General features: G+C 38.8%; 1 protein-coding gene across 2 annotated transcripts in view; it reads right to left on the bottom strand.

Moving 5' to 3' along the window:
* Positions 1-2,082: 2,082 nt before the first annotated feature.
* Positions 2,083-15,601, bottom strand: part of TECPR2 (tectonin beta-propeller repeat containing 2) — a 41,732-nt gene continuing 28,213 nt past the window's right edge. For both annotated transcript variants that reach the window (XM_035551144.2, XM_050710819.1), the window contains 3 exons: positions 3,899-4,040; positions 2,541-2,690; positions 2,083-2,278 (listed from right to left, as the gene is read on the bottom strand). In XM_035551144.2, the coding sequence (XP_035407037.1) occupies positions 2,121-2,278; positions 2,541-2,690; positions 3,899-4,040 (450 nt within the window). In that variant the 3' untranslated portion in view covers positions 2,083-2,120. The remainder of the gene's footprint in view (positions 2,279-2,540; positions 2,691-3,898; positions 4,041-15,601) is intronic.

The following is a 15,601-nucleotide window of genomic DNA, read 5'->3' as shown; positions in this document are numbered from 1 at the left end:
GTCTTACCACAGTAATTTATTTCTTAAAAATCTAGTTTATTGCACTTGTCTCAAAGCACAAACAAAAACCTAAATACAGAAATAAAATAAAAAAATCCTAGTTTTATTAAAACTACCCTAAAAAGTAGTCTGAGAAGAGCTCGACACCAATTTAATATTAACGACCATAGCAAGGTACAGTATCATACAGTAAACAAACAACTAGCAAGCTCAAGCCATTACTAAGATGACTTTGAAAAATGTAATACAAAAGTGTCACTATTAAATAATGCCACTGTACTTGAGCATCCGGTGCTTGGTAGGGTGCAGAGAAGTACTCGGATCCCTTCTCCAAAGTGGTTGATTCAGGAGCTGCCAAAAGATACTTTTAAGCTGAGTTTCAGCTTCTTTGGGGTCCTCAAGATACCAAGCTATGCTTGCATAAAACAAACCACGTTACTTTGTGAGCAGATTCCATTACAATCCACTGCCAGACAGGCTAAAAAAACCCTCTGGGGGTATTTTCCATATACGGATGAGCTAGCAATGAAGCAAACATCATCTGTAAAAGGGAAACAAAGCTGTCCTCCCTGCAAGACTGAAAGAACAGACTGAGAACTGACAGCCAGTATCACAAGTGGTACTAAAAATAATAATAACAAAAGAAAAGTGACATAACTTGGTTCTCTCTCCACAGATCTACATTCTCACCTTGCACCACGTTTGTTCCAAGTTTAGTGCAGTACATGCATGAATTATTCTGAAAGAGAACAGAGGTTAAAAAGAAAACACATCCTTTTCTGTATGTATTGGTTAAGTTCTCAATTCAGAAACATCCCCACTGTTCAACACCTGGCCTTTTCTGAAGCTGGCTCATTTACAGTATTGGTTAGCAGCTGCTTAAACATTCTGATGGTTTATAAGTTTAGAACGAACACAAAATAACTCCTCCACCTACATACTGAACTAAACTTCTCTCATCCATAGTTCTATTGCTTAAAAAAGATGAGGTATCTTTCAAAAAAAGATTTAGAGTTTAAAGAACAATAAACTGCAATGATTAACTTAGGTTACTTCCCAGTTCATCACATACCTCTGCTGCAACATCTGTTAAGTATAAGACACTTCAAATTTAGCTAACATAGCTAAAAATCACAATATTGTTAAGTATTTTCTCACAATATCACAATTTTTAATGGGATATACAGGTAATTCTATCAATTATCATTTTGCCTTTAATATATCTATGTTTGGTACTCAAAACAATTTGAGTCCAAATGTTAAAGCACTGGCTGCAGGCACAAATATAGCATAACAGGTATTATGAAAGCTGCCTTGTACATTCCTGCATTGTACTACAAACCCAACATGCAACTTCTCCCTATTCCGAAGTGGGACTTACCCCCCACCAAAACTGTCAGCTTCCTGATGGCTGCGTGAAATGAGCAAAAGTTCCCCTGATATTAGATGTAATCCAAACTTCTCACTTGTGATTGAAGCCAAGTTAGAAACAGAATTTGTAGACGTGGAAGGTTAGTACAGCCTTGCAGCAGATATTTATATGGAAACGGACCAAACTAAGCTCATTTCAACACCAATGCTGTGGAATCACGATGTTCTGAGATCTCAATAAGAAATACTTCAACATATTTTCTTCCATGCTGCAAGGAAAAAATTATTCTAAATACATACAATAGTTGGAGAGCGTTCCCATAAGTTTGGAGTTCCAAGTACAAGAAGAAATTGAGAAAAATGTAATGTTTCTGCTGTAGAGAAAATTTAATGCAACAGAATTCCTTCTCAAAATAAGTACACGTATTAGTGTGCATGCTGTTGTGAAATAGACACTTTCACTGCTAATCAGAATAAGTTAAAGAATTATGTTTCCAAAGGAGCTGCTACAGTAGTACGGTATAACAATTGCAGTATGCCACGCCTAAAGAGTCTCCCAAGAGATACTGGAACAAACATCAGAACTCACAGCTTGGGAGCTATTTAACACGTCAGTTTTTTAAATACAAAAGTGCTAATATCACAGGTCCAATATGAGTGGCTTTTTAGATCCAACATTCTGTACATACATTACAGTAATTCTGTATGTCCTTCTGTTTTTTTTCACTGCTTCATAAGCTTGAAAGACTTCATATCACTTCCCATTCATCTTCAAAATCATCAGGATGAAGCAGAACAGAAGTATCGTTATTTTTCTGCAAATTATGGGAATGGCTAAAGGTCTTGGTGAGGCGCTGGAGAAGGGATCCTGAAGTGCTGATTGCCCACAGTTCATCTAGAGGGGTCACTGCAAAGCATAAATTATCCATCTTTTAATGAAGGCAGTAGGCTCCAATAATAAACAGTAAATAAATAACATTTGAATTTATTTTTTCTAATTGTACACAGAGAAGGTTTTTACTAATGTGATAAAAGCACCTTGGTGAAACCAACAGTCCACAAAGCATTTAGATTACATAGCTCTCCCTGCTAATGATCAGTTTGAGCACCAGCAGGCAGAAGTCAGCAGAAATCAAAATGTTCTGGATTATCACGCAGAGCCAACTTGCCTGTTAAACGTGAGACATTTCCAGGAATCTTCTTCCAGTAGTCTCCTGCTGGATTCTTGTCAGTAATGCCATATCGACGAGCTACATCTCCATTTGGACAGCGCGCCCAAACAGTCCTTGTACTTATAGCCAGCTGACATGCCTGCAAACCTAAAGATAATTGGACATGAGGAGGCAATAATCACAGGCTTTCTTATGTAGTAAATACACTTGCAGTAAAGCTTAAAAGAAGACAGCGAGACTATAATATTTTTATATATTCTGATATTAATACTAGAGAAGAACTCAATTATAGAAGGCACAAAGAAATACCTAGTTTTCCTAGAGGCTAAGAAAGAATTGGCGAGACGACAATTTAGGACTACATTTTTCCTTACACAGACTTTAAGGGAGGAGAACAAAGTAGACGCTATTAGATTCTGAGCTTCTTGCCCTATATAAGCAGAAGATAACAATGCAGGCCACTTGCATCACATGGAGCAGTTGTAAACAAACAGGCTTTTTAATTGCAGACTTTGTAGTCATTCCAACTATTGACTGTAATAACATCACTGTGGATACACTTTGTTGTGTAGCCACAGCCACAAGCAACAACCAACTGAGGATCTTCACAAACCTATTTCTGAGCTCCCACTGTATTTCACTAACAGATGGGGAATAATCTTACAGTTATAATCTTAGTTTGCCTAAAAATGGTTAATATTATAGACATGGTGGACATTTTTCTTCCTCTTCAAAAGAAAGCAGATCCTCTGCAAATGAAGTGCCATGCACTTCTGCAGTGAAATATCTTTAAAAAGCAGACAGCATCAATACACTGCTATTTAAAAAGAAACAATTAAAATTTAATTTTACTTATAGGCAAAATGAAAATGTAATTACTTAATCTAGAATGCATCCAGTACACAGAATTAATAGAAAGATGTGCAAAATCACATTAGATTTTTTTTTTTTTAGCCACATCCAGACAGGAACCCCATATCGTATCACATTTAAATACAAAACTTCCCAAAGCATAGTAGTCTCCTATTGCTTAGGAACATTGCTTTAATCCTAACTGAAAGGTAACTGTACCGTTCATTAATTCATTGGCAAGAGCCTGAAATAACACACACAGCGGAAGTTCATCTGAAAACCAGACTTCTCTTCAGTTAACTACATAGCGTTTTTAAGTGAAACCAAGGTCCTCTTTAAAAGACAACCCTAACCAAATACTTTACTGAGTTTCTATAAATAAGTAAATTAGGTTACTGAGAAAAATATCTGATTTCAGCATTGCTATCAAACTGAAAAACAAGAGGGAAAAAAAATCACAGAAAATGGCAGGAAGCACAAGGAATTAACGTATTAGTTTTTACCTGGTACATGCTCCCAGTCAGTGCCTACAGGCATTTCTTCTGTGATTCCCACTCGTACGTGGACGTTCCATTTGCTATCAATTGCCCACAACATCTGATCATTTGGACTCGAATGAATGCTGACCAAGTTGACTCCTACTGGCTATAAAAATTAAACACAGTATTTAATCTTTGTACCACTGTATCTTTAAATACAGACACTTGCTCCTCACAGAAGTACACACAAAAAAGTTGTAAAATATTCACCAGAGACTAAGGACAGAAAGAAATCTAACTTTTTATTTGTCATTGTATAAATTACCCAGTTTTCAAAAAAGTCAATCCCTTCCTAAATAGAAAAGGAACGTGAGTGAATGTCAGCTGAAGTTACTGATATTCATATTTGATGTTCAACATCCGAGTTTAATAATACTTGTTTCTGCTCAAACACTGTTATCCCAATCAAATACAGTTTTGATTGCAAGTTAAAGAGAGAACTAATCCACAGAAATGCAGGAAGAGGGTTATTTTCCTATTGCTTTCCTGAAAGTTTTCCTACCATAACTAAATATCTCCTGCACTCCTAAATATACATAAGCTGCACATTTTTAAGGTCTGAATATCCCATCGTTTGCAGTGATACGGTGATCCGCCCTCTCCCCCGTACTCCATTCTATAGGAATATGACCATGGTGAGCCCAAGAGAAATACATTTCCCATTCTGTTCCCAGGGAAGTCCTTACTGTATCTGCTCCTATGGAGATTTGCCTTAACTACTATCCCAAATCAGTGTTACTGACCACAGCATTTCACATACATCATAAAGGTCATGACTTTGTAGCAAAATATATCAGCCAACAGGTTTAGTGTATGCAAATACCCTAAAAAAAAGAAAACCACATACAAAAGAAACAAACAAAAAACCACATACTTTAAATAAAATGTAGATAAGAAGAAAAAAGGGATTTTTCTCCACATCAGCCTAATAAAAGTTGCAATGAAGACGACTGTAAGATGCCCGGAAATATGTCATCATCTGGCAGAAGCACTGCATTTCTTGCAATAATCTCACAGACATAAGCCGAATATCCAGTGTGATAAATACAAGAACAAGCAGCTCTTTGTATGTATAAACTAGGAATACAGGACCATAATCACCACACACAAGTGCACAACCCAGCACCAGATAGGCCTCCTGTGTACATAACAGTTACCTGCTTTGGTTTTGCTTCGAAAGTTCTCATGCTAACATCTGATCTGGGTCTGATCCAGTTATAACCAAGTTCAACTTGCAGCTCCAAATCAATCCTGCCTATTTAGGTGGTAAGACCTTTGACAGACTGTCTTCTCCTGTTTGTGCTCTCATCAGGTACTTGCACTTTGTTGGGAGCTTGAAGCTGGCTGAGCCTTGAGGAAGTGTTTTCACCTCTGCTGACGGTAAACTGACAATGGCTGCAGGTTGAACACTTACAGGAAGACACAATTTGTCTTGAAGAGACAAAAAAGATAACCCACACAACACATCCCTCTGTCTTGCCACCCTCTTCCACCCAGTTACTCTCACTCCTGGGCCCCTTTCTTCACCACATCCCTCTCCATACTTGTGCTTTCAAGGGAGCTGCAATTAATAGCTTGTGCAGACTGAGTTACTGCATGCAGCAGGAGATCTTGGCTTTTTTTTTCTTTTTTTAATCCATTTATCTCCTCCTTCCCACAATGTTACTCTACCATAGCCATCTCTTCCTCAGATTTAGGGACTTTCTGCCTTTCTTTCCTCATCTCCTTCACACCATGAACTGCTATGCTCTAGGTCTGCAACATACCTCAGGTTACAACTACAGTCCTTCAGAAAAGGTCTCCTCCTTCTTACTGACCTGTTGGGATCTGTGCACCTTGCTCTCCACTTTCCATGTCAGGAAATCATTCCTCTTCCTCTATCATTTGCCTAGAAACAACTGGAGGAATATTTCCATCCAGAAAGACTTACCGAGTGCTCACACCTAGCAGCTAAGCCTGTGCATCACTACAGAATTATAGGTAGTGGAAGCTAAGAACAAGCAAACAAAATACCCCAAGAAGGTAGCATAAATGGAGTTGCATGATGCACAAGCTAGATAGCTTCCAATATCAGTGCAGGTTCAAGTACAATCAAAGCAATTACCTCTACTTAATTCTTCAGAAAATCGAAGAAACAAATTGAATTATCAAGTTCTAAGATCTCCACAAGCTTGTACAAAAATTCTCTCTATATATTTTAATGCAAGCTCCTCTTTCCTCAACTTCTCCTGGCTCTCTGGGTATTTCACTTTTGCCTTATTTTCCTTTCTCAGACTACTTAGTTCTTTCTGACAAACTTGCATCAAGGAAACAATCCTCCTACTCACTCTTATTATAAATGATCCAGGCAAGACACCGATGGCAGCATCCAGTGCTCTTAGCAGAAAACACCCCACTCTGCTGCAGCTTTCTGATGTGAAACAGAGTAAAGGACATGACTGACAGGACAGCTAGTGATGTGATTATATACCATAGCTTTTGGAACAAAGCAGTGACAAGACGCTGGGAGACAGGCACAGGCAATTCTTAGAGCCTGTTGCAGAGGTTTTAAACACATTAGATGGCTACCCAGAAAGCACTCAACTGCAACAAAAAGATGTGGCTATCACAGCAGGATAAAACTGATTTAGAGTTTTCTTGACATAATGTACCACTTCTGGAGAACATCTCAAATACCCCTCATTTTCACTAAGTTTTAATTACCATAAAAATGTTTAAAGTATTTTATAACCTATATAACAAGAAACAGATCTCTACAGCTACAGGTAAAGATTAGGTAGAGTTTTCTTATAGCAATAAAGAGAGCTATCAGTGCAAATTTATAAATCTGCTGATAACATTTCAAAGACTGATAGCCATGAAAATGAATAAATTATTTCAGAGTAGCCTTTTCTTAACTCGTTAAACTTCTAACAGCATTCATGAAATCTGTATTAGGATCCGAGCAAGTGGCATGGAGCTGGGGCAGGGGAGGGTCAGGCTGGGTGTTAGGGAAGGGTTCTGCACCCAGAGGGTGGTTGGGCATTGGGACAGGCTCCCCAGGGCAGTGGTCACGGCACCGAGCCTGCCAGAGCTCAAAAAGTATTTGGACACCGTTCTCAGACACAGTGTACTTCTCAGTACATAAAACTGCATGCTAAGAGCTGTGAATATCCTAATTGCCTGATACAGAAAAGAAAATGAAAAATAGTTTGCTAGCACCCGATTGTCTGATCAGAAGACAATGCTGACGGTAAACTTGAAAGAAGCACTTAACTGACAAATTGTTACATGACATCATTCAATAGCATCTATGCTAAATATATCTGAGTTATAAAGTTGTCCATTAGCTTTATAATTCAATGCAAATCATTTCCATTCCTTCTACAGAGCACAGAGAAATATGCTTCAGTGCAAGAGCTTTGTTTGAACAATGGTATCCAACAAAACCCAAAGTAGAAACTAATGCAGTTTTCACCCCTGGACTCTGAAGTTTTGCCTTACTGTAACTGCTTCAGCTACAGATGAACCCAAATCACACCGGTTCATTTCCTTGTCAAGGCAGAAAGGCCAAAAACCACATGCACACAAAAAATGCATCAGAACATTTTCCAAGTCACTTTTCAGAATTAGAGTCCATGTATCAGCAGACCTCCACTATCTCTTTTCTGCTGCAAACATTGAGGGTGAGGAAGATTAAACAGAACATTCTCAGCCTGTCCACCTCCACCCCCCACTTCTTTTTTTTAAAATAATGGTTTGGTGGCTACAAGCAGCATGAAGGTATGAATGCTCTACTCACCTTCATAAAACAGAAATACCTTCAGCTGCTCCAGGCCAGGCTGTAAGAATATCACATCAGAGCGATTTCCCACACTGTTGAGCACTATCTGTATGCAGATCAGATTCATCCGACTGTTCTGATGGCTAACAGACACCCAGACCTTATTAACTAGCATGACAAACACATACTGCAGCTTAGAGAGACTCCTTGATACAGACCCGACCGCTGCATATTATTTTCAGAGCTCCATTTGTATGGCAGTTGTAAATCACTTCCACCACTGGAGATATCAACCAAGCATGAGCAACACAGGAGCAATACTGACCAGAACGTTTTGCATTCAGACTTTGAAGAGCAGAACAACTTGCTAAACCAAGTGCCCCTTTTTTCTCCGTAGAAAAGTTCAAGGCAGCATACAAGAGCAGGAAAGGTTATGAATCTATGTTTAGTCTTCCTTGAAGCTCCATGTTTTTCAGTAATGCTGCCACAGAATTGTCAGAGAAAGGTTATTTATTGACTGAAAAACTGGAGCTTTATTTTCCTCAGAAGCCTTAGAATAACAACATGACTCCTTCCCCCAGTTTGTGCCTTCAGTGAGTAAACAGACACGAGCCTTAGCTCGATACCTCCAGTCTATGACTCGCACAACCAAGAAAGGGCAAAAGGCATGCAGGCAGTTTTCTTGACCTCTCACCTCTGTCAACTCCTAATTTTCATTCCAAGTGTTTTTCTCATAGGAATATGCAAACGATATTTTGCACACACACATATGGCATAGAATCCAAGAAAAGATCATGCCAAATCCATGTGACTATTTAACGTGGTGAAGCTCTAGCAGGTCCACAAAATACTTTCAGAATATGTAGCACAACAACTGTTCTTTACAAGCAATTAAAATAATAACAATAATGCAAAGACCATTCAAACCATGAGCCTAGTCTGTTGGTTTGCCCAGCTGTCTTCTGGTCACACTGTCTTACACCTAAGGTTACAGACAGCCTATAATGCCCTACACAACATTTTATAATTAAGACTACAGGTGTGTGTTTTTGGTGTTTTTTTTAATAGCATACTAAAAAATTAAAATGTTAGGATGAGAACGACTATGTCTTTATAGAAATACATAACACTACATGCAATAACTTTGCATGAAACAGAACATAATGTAGTACAAGGTAATAAAAACCTTGATAAGCAAGGCTCTGAAAACCAGGGCATTTCAGGTTTTTTGTTTTGTTTTCAAACAAGTTTAATGAGCATCAGTAAAATACCCTCTCCTGCATTCTATGCTAAGAGAAGTGCGTGCCTGTAGGTTTTGAAATTTAAAAGCCTTACCAAGGAAAGTAAAACATTTCTGTACAGTAAAAACACAAATGCATTTGTAAATTCAGCCTCATCTCTGCTTTGACAACTCTCACGGTTATCAAACTCATGGTTTCTCTGCCATTTTGCATCTTAGTGTTGCTCCATGTCATTTAACACATTTCTGATGAAAATGCCACATGCCCCTGACAGGAACAGAAATACTGCGTTGTTTTACAAATGCCCATAACCTTTAAGTGATATAATTCACTTACATAACTGGAGTCTGTGTGTAGGGGGGGGATCATTAAAACAAAACCCCCAAGAACTTACTGGTAGGAGGTTTTGTTTTGTTCTTTAAACAAAGAGTGACCTTGTGACATTCTGGAAAGTTACAATCTGTCAGGATTCAAAATGTGTACTGTAAGCCTCCGAAATACCGGGGATGCACTCGGGATATAACAGTTGCTACTCCCTCATCTAGCAGCACTCATCCAGCACCGAAGCTGCAGACTGATTGCTGTCCCAGGTGAGGTGTGGCTCCCAAACACAAGGCTCTGAAACGTGTTATGCTACCGGACAAAAAGAATAGTATTGCAGGGGGTTGAGGGTCAGAAATCAGATCATTGCCTCCCAGGCGGAGGATGCATTTGCAAGAGTACAGAGTCCGACTTCCTCTTCCTTGCCTGCTCCCTGGCTGCATTAGGCGCAGGTTCAGTAGGGCAAAGGATAGATAGCACCAGGCTACGTGACAGCTCTGTAGGACGGGCCACCAGGGCAGGGGAAACACCGCAGCCCAGCAGCCAGCTTCCTGGGAAGGCAACCGAGCACAAGGCCCACTAGCCAGATCTGGTTGCTGGCACCCGTTCTGCTCAAACAGGGGGATGCTGCTCAGCACCACACCATGGAGGGGGCCCCAAGCTCCTCACTCAAGGAAGAAGGGTTGGATGTGCCCACCCGTTGTCCCAGGCCGGCTCCTTACTCAGTGTGCACTTTGGGTTTGCTGAAGTCCTCTCACTGTCAGTACCGTCTCCGCTGCCCAAATTACTCCACAGAAGCCAAGCCCTTGGTTACTAAACTGATCCAGCCTCCCGCAGATTTTAAAGCGAGATAAGCTGAAGTTCAGTCACATGAAAAGCAATAAAAAGTGCTCTAACCAGAATTCACAAACAGCAGCTTTAATGAAAAAAACATAGAAACAAAACAAAAAAAACACTCAATTTATACTAGCAGAAGTAATTTCTTATGACCACCTCTCAAAATCACTTTTCAAGGTCTTCTATTTATAAATACTTCACGATATCACTGCTTTCAAACATGAGAATAGTTCCACTGAAATCAAGGCGCATGCTTGCTAAATCGAGTCCTGTATCCTTTACCAACGATTTTTTTTTTATACAATTACCTGAACATTTTTATTTTTGAGTAATTCTGAAACTCTCAAGACTCAACATTGAGAAATACATTTAGCTTTCAGAACGGTAGATAAGTAACTGAAATTATCTGTCTCTGTAAAATAATTAAATTGTGTATTAGCTAACAGAAGTACGGGTACACTGGAAGAGCCCAGATTTGAGGGTGTTACCAGTACTGAACAAATGAAAGCATGAAAATGAAAGGTTCTCCTTCCCATGGTTTCTGTTTTCAGCATAAGTTAAATCTTGCTGAAAAGCAAAAGCACCACCTTAAGATCATATTTCAAAAGGATATGGAAAAATCGTCTACTCAGTTTTCTGGCTGTATCTCATTTTGTGCACCCTTTTTGTGATCAGAGGCTTCTGGTACTGATAACAATTGCTATCTAATGTAACAGGCTACATGTACGCGTTTCTGAACACGACGATAGCAGTGCCTTAAAACAAATACCAGAAGGCTAAAACTCCAAAGCAGAAAAATACTGTGAAATATAGTGGCAACAGTTTTCCTAACTTGCAACAAAACGGAAGGTAATACGCACTGAACTGAGCAGTGGAATCAGCGTGAGACGACTTCACTAAAAATGCTGAAGGTGCATTTTTCTAGCACCTAAAAAACTTTTTATGTAACCTATAAGAAAGGCACATGGCTGTGAAGAATTGTATATGTTTCAAGTTAAACATTATGGTATTCTGAATCAGCTAAACAAAATACACTGCAGCAGGAGCTCTGATCTCACACGCTTATTTACAACCCACCTCGAAACAGCTACTCTACTGCCAAATACAGGTTTTCCTTACATCTTCTTGAAAACAGTAGTCCTCCACGAAAATCCTCTCCCCCCTAATGTCTTCAGGAGGCCTTACATGAGCAAAGATATATGAAACAACAGACCAGCTAGTCTGGTCTACCGATAACCAGAAGTTTGAATGAGTATTTTACTTTCCCAGTCTAAATAGAATTAGTCTAATAAAAGATACTTTCTGAACATCTTGTCTTACCACGCCAAAGCAGAACTCACATCAGTTACATCTGTGCCACAGGTAGGTAGTGCAAGCTATTTAGTGCTCATGAAAACAATCTGACTTGAAAAGAGCAGTCAAGTGGATTATGCACTACAAATAACCGACTTTTCCATGGCAAGTATTTTCAGCACTAGCCTGGATGATTCTGAAGTAAAAACAACACAGTATTCTCAACAGAAAAAGTCCCTCATCCTCCAAATATCCTTGAATGATTATTTCAAAAAGAATCCCCCCTACAGTTAAGCTTTGATTTTGGCACCTACCAAAAAAGATGTGCTCATCACTTCATCCGCTAAGTACCACCTAATGCAGAACTGGCCCTAAAAGTAATAGGGAAAGAGCAAAGGCAAGGCAGATGGCAGCATAAGAAAAAGTCTCCACTCTAAGGTAGGCAGAACTCTAATTAAAGAGAGGAAAGGAAACAAAGATAATGGCAACTATTTCTAACAAGTCACCCAACATCTGCAGGGCACAACCAACCTCCTTACGCTGAACATAGATTAAGAAAAAGGAAGGTATTGAAAAAGAAATTAAATCTAATGTGCACTGATTCTTGCAGAATAACAGAAATTCCTGAAATTTCAAATGCCATTTTTAACGGTTGCTTCTTAGTTTTGAGGTTTGGGGCATATTTTTTTTTTTGAATGACAGTGAAAGTGTGAATAACCCACAATTTTGTTTTGTTCTTTTATTTTTTGCACACAAAAAATAATCAGAATTCTTCCTAACTTAGGAGGAGCTATCTTATCTTAGCTGTGGTATCAAGCTTGAAGTAAAAAAGACAATTAGAAGGGTGTTTATGGGAAGAGTAGTAAATCAAAAATTCCTCCAACTTGAAGTGCCTGTACTGGAAGAGATCATTTTATGGCAAACTGCATTAAGCAGTACTCTTCTGCTGATCCTAGGAATTACACCAAGAATCAACATAAGGTTTACATAGTAGCCAAATAGTGGACATCTTTTTAAATAAGTCCCTCTCTCTCCACAGTCTGGATGAGCTACACAGCTATTTAAATAAACTTCTTGACTTAATAAAATAAGCTTTTTTGATCCTATGCTCTAAGAAATTCCGGTTACGAAAGAGCACAGAGAAGCAATTAAACAAGTGACAATTAAAATGTTTAATCTGTTCTTAGAGTAAGATTGATTGTTTGCAAGAAATAGGTGATTGCTAACTCATTACAAATTGTTGTTCTCAACCTTGTTTCCTTTAGCTCTTCCTAAATAAAAGTTTTGCTTACCTAAGAGATAAGCAAATATATATAAATCCCTTAATATAAATCTGATTAGGTGGTTCTTAAGGCCACTGTTATGTTAAGTATTACTTGTAAGAAGCAAGCTATTCTCAAAATAAGATTTTGCTTCTGCATCTTTTTCAGTAGGTGCCCAAAATCAGAGACAAAATGGAGAAAGAATTACTTTCAAACAGGCCTTCGACTTTTAGGGATATTTTAAAGCAATTTTTCAGGTGAAAATTATTTTTAATTTTTAATTAACTTCTACTCAATCACAACCCAAATTAGTCTTATTGACTATATTAAATTTTGTGTTATTATTTTTTCAGGCTACAAAATTGAGAAAACATTCAATTTTATAAATATACACACACCCATATATACACACATACTCTGTAGTATCTACATAAATAATAGTTACACTGCTTGCTCATTCTTTGTATTTAGATGTAATGTATATTGAGGCATGCTACAACAGATAATAGTTTTATACTGTATATTAAGGACTGAATGAAGAATACCTTCCATTTCCTGAATGCAAACCATTTCATCAAGTTTTGATCAGCTTTGTCAATGCTCTTAAAATAGCTTCCAAAAAGTGGCTTACGTACATAATTTCAATTTTTAGATCACAGAATAGAACAGATGAAGCAGAAAAGACACCTACATATATGAGCTGCACCGTTCACGATATTGTGATAATATCAACTACTTCTTTATTTTATCCAACACTTTAGACAAGGGAGGGCAGAGAACACAACTTTTTTTCATCAAGAAATAGTGCAGTCAGGAGTTATGAAGGGAGAAGCAGCGAATGAGAACAGTTTCAGTGTAGATTAAGAAAAGAGACTCAATGATTTAATCTGAAATGTTTTGGGTTGGAAGGGACCTTAAGGATCACCCAGTTCCAACCCCCTGCCATGGGCAGGGACACCTCCCACCAGACCAGGTTGCCCAAAGCCCCATCCAGCCTGGCCTTGAGCACCTCCAGGGATGGGGCATCCACAGCTTCTCTGGGCAGCCTGTGCCAGGGCCTCACCACCCTCTGAGTGAAAAAAATATTCCAAACGTCTATTCTAAAAATCTAACAAAACTATTGTCTCTGAATACCTTTGTGAAGCTGTGCAACGATGCTTCACAAAGCATCGTTAACAATTGTTAAAGTGCAATTATAGCACTTTAACAAGAAGTGACACTGTAAAAGCAGAGCCTGTAGCTGCTCACAAGCTGCTCATGAGTCATGAGATCTGGGATACCGCAAGTCATATTGGCTCTGACATTTACTAGGGAATGAAACATCCATAGTTGGTTTTAAATTACGTTATTTGAGGGTATTTCTGTGCTTAAACCAAGTGAAAGACAATTTTGATTTCCTTCTTCAAACAGAAAATGACTGAGCCATTCACAAATACTTCTTACAATACTTCTGTTGTTGTGAATATAAAGTGATGCAGCATTAAGTACATCAAAGTCAGTTAAGGGACAGGTAACAGTAAGGAGCTACTAATAAGCACCAAACACTCCACTTCTCAGCTATCCTTTGCCATATTTGTTATCCAAACACTGAGCTAGTATCTGGAAGTAATTTTAAAGTTCACGTGTTTTCTTATTTTGCATTCAGCCTTTGGAAAAGCATGGGTGGTTGCTCCCCCAGTACTTTAGTTACTTGTTTCAGGGTGTTGGAATTGTCTCAAAACGAGCAGGTAGCCCACGAGTTTTCATCTCTACGGGCGATGTTTGAATTTTTGCCCTTTCACATTGACTCATTAGATATGCAATGTCAGGAGTTGGCAAGATAACAGAAAGAGAATGCTCCGGGTAGCAGGAGGTTATCATTTTGGATGGCAACATCACCCAGCTTCCGCAGTAAGCTATAGGAAGTAACATGGTATTCAGCCTTGTCCAATTAAAGACTTTCTACGTAAGGAAGTCTCTGCTAAATGAGCCAAAGCAAATCCCGACTTCTTGTAAACACCTTTGTATCAAGCAGTTTGATCAACCTCTGTAGATGATTAGAGAATGCCCTCAGTACAGACAAAATAGTATCAGTGTAGTGAAAGGCTTTCAGGTTATTTTCCTGGTTACATACATTTTTCGTTAGAATATAAAGCACAAGTTTAATTGTCTGTCTATTGGCAAACTCAATTAAGCAGAATACATCCTGGAATATGTCCCCCCCCTCCACTTTTTAAGAAAACTATCCTCATGAAAGACATCATCATTCATATCCTCAGCCTCCTCTTCCTGCTGCCCTGCCCCCTATAAGCAGACAAATTTGTATCTTACAGATTACATCAGAAAGACCCACTCCACAGCACACAAGAATGAGCAGTGTAATCTACCCCTTGTTGCGACAGCCACCACTCAGGTGATTTAGTGCTTATTTATCAGCCTGTTCTGCAATTCTGCAGAAACAAGATGCCATTTCTCCAGGTCTGATTGACCACATTCCCAGCACAGGACTAGTTTAACCAGTGCTGAGCTAATTGATGAGATGCAAATCTGCAGTTTCATTTCCCTGTTTCCCTGGCCTTGTTTGCTGCTACACCCCCGAGATTCACAGGAGGAGCTAATAATTGGCTGTTAAGAGGCAAGCAGAAGTAAAAGGGAATGATGTAAAAAACAAATCACCTATTGCAACTCCACTGCCAGAGATTGACTCTTATTTCTTAATATGACCCTTCAGAAGTACCACATATTTCAAAATCTTCAGAAATAGTTCTGTAACATTGTAAAATGTAAATCAAGTATGCAAACACATCTAGTGCTACTATGCTAGATCAGCAGACAGCTCACCTGATTTCGTGCCAGGGAGCAAAGAATGAAATCAGTACTCAGAGGTCAACTCTTTTACAGCAGTCCCGAGCCATGATACAGAACTGTGGAATGTGTAAAGTAATAGAACAGCACCCAGGTTTAAGGGGAG

This window comes from Cygnus atratus, chromosome 5 (genome assembly GCF_013377495.2).
Source record: "Cygnus atratus isolate AKBS03 ecotype Queensland, Australia chromosome 5, CAtr_DNAZoo_HiC_assembly, whole genome shotgun sequence".
Taxonomy (NCBI): Eukaryota; Metazoa; Chordata; class Aves; order Anseriformes; family Anatidae; genus Cygnus; species Cygnus atratus.
Note: the sequence above shows the minus strand (reverse complement) of the source record. Positions and strands in the feature narration are given on the sequence as shown.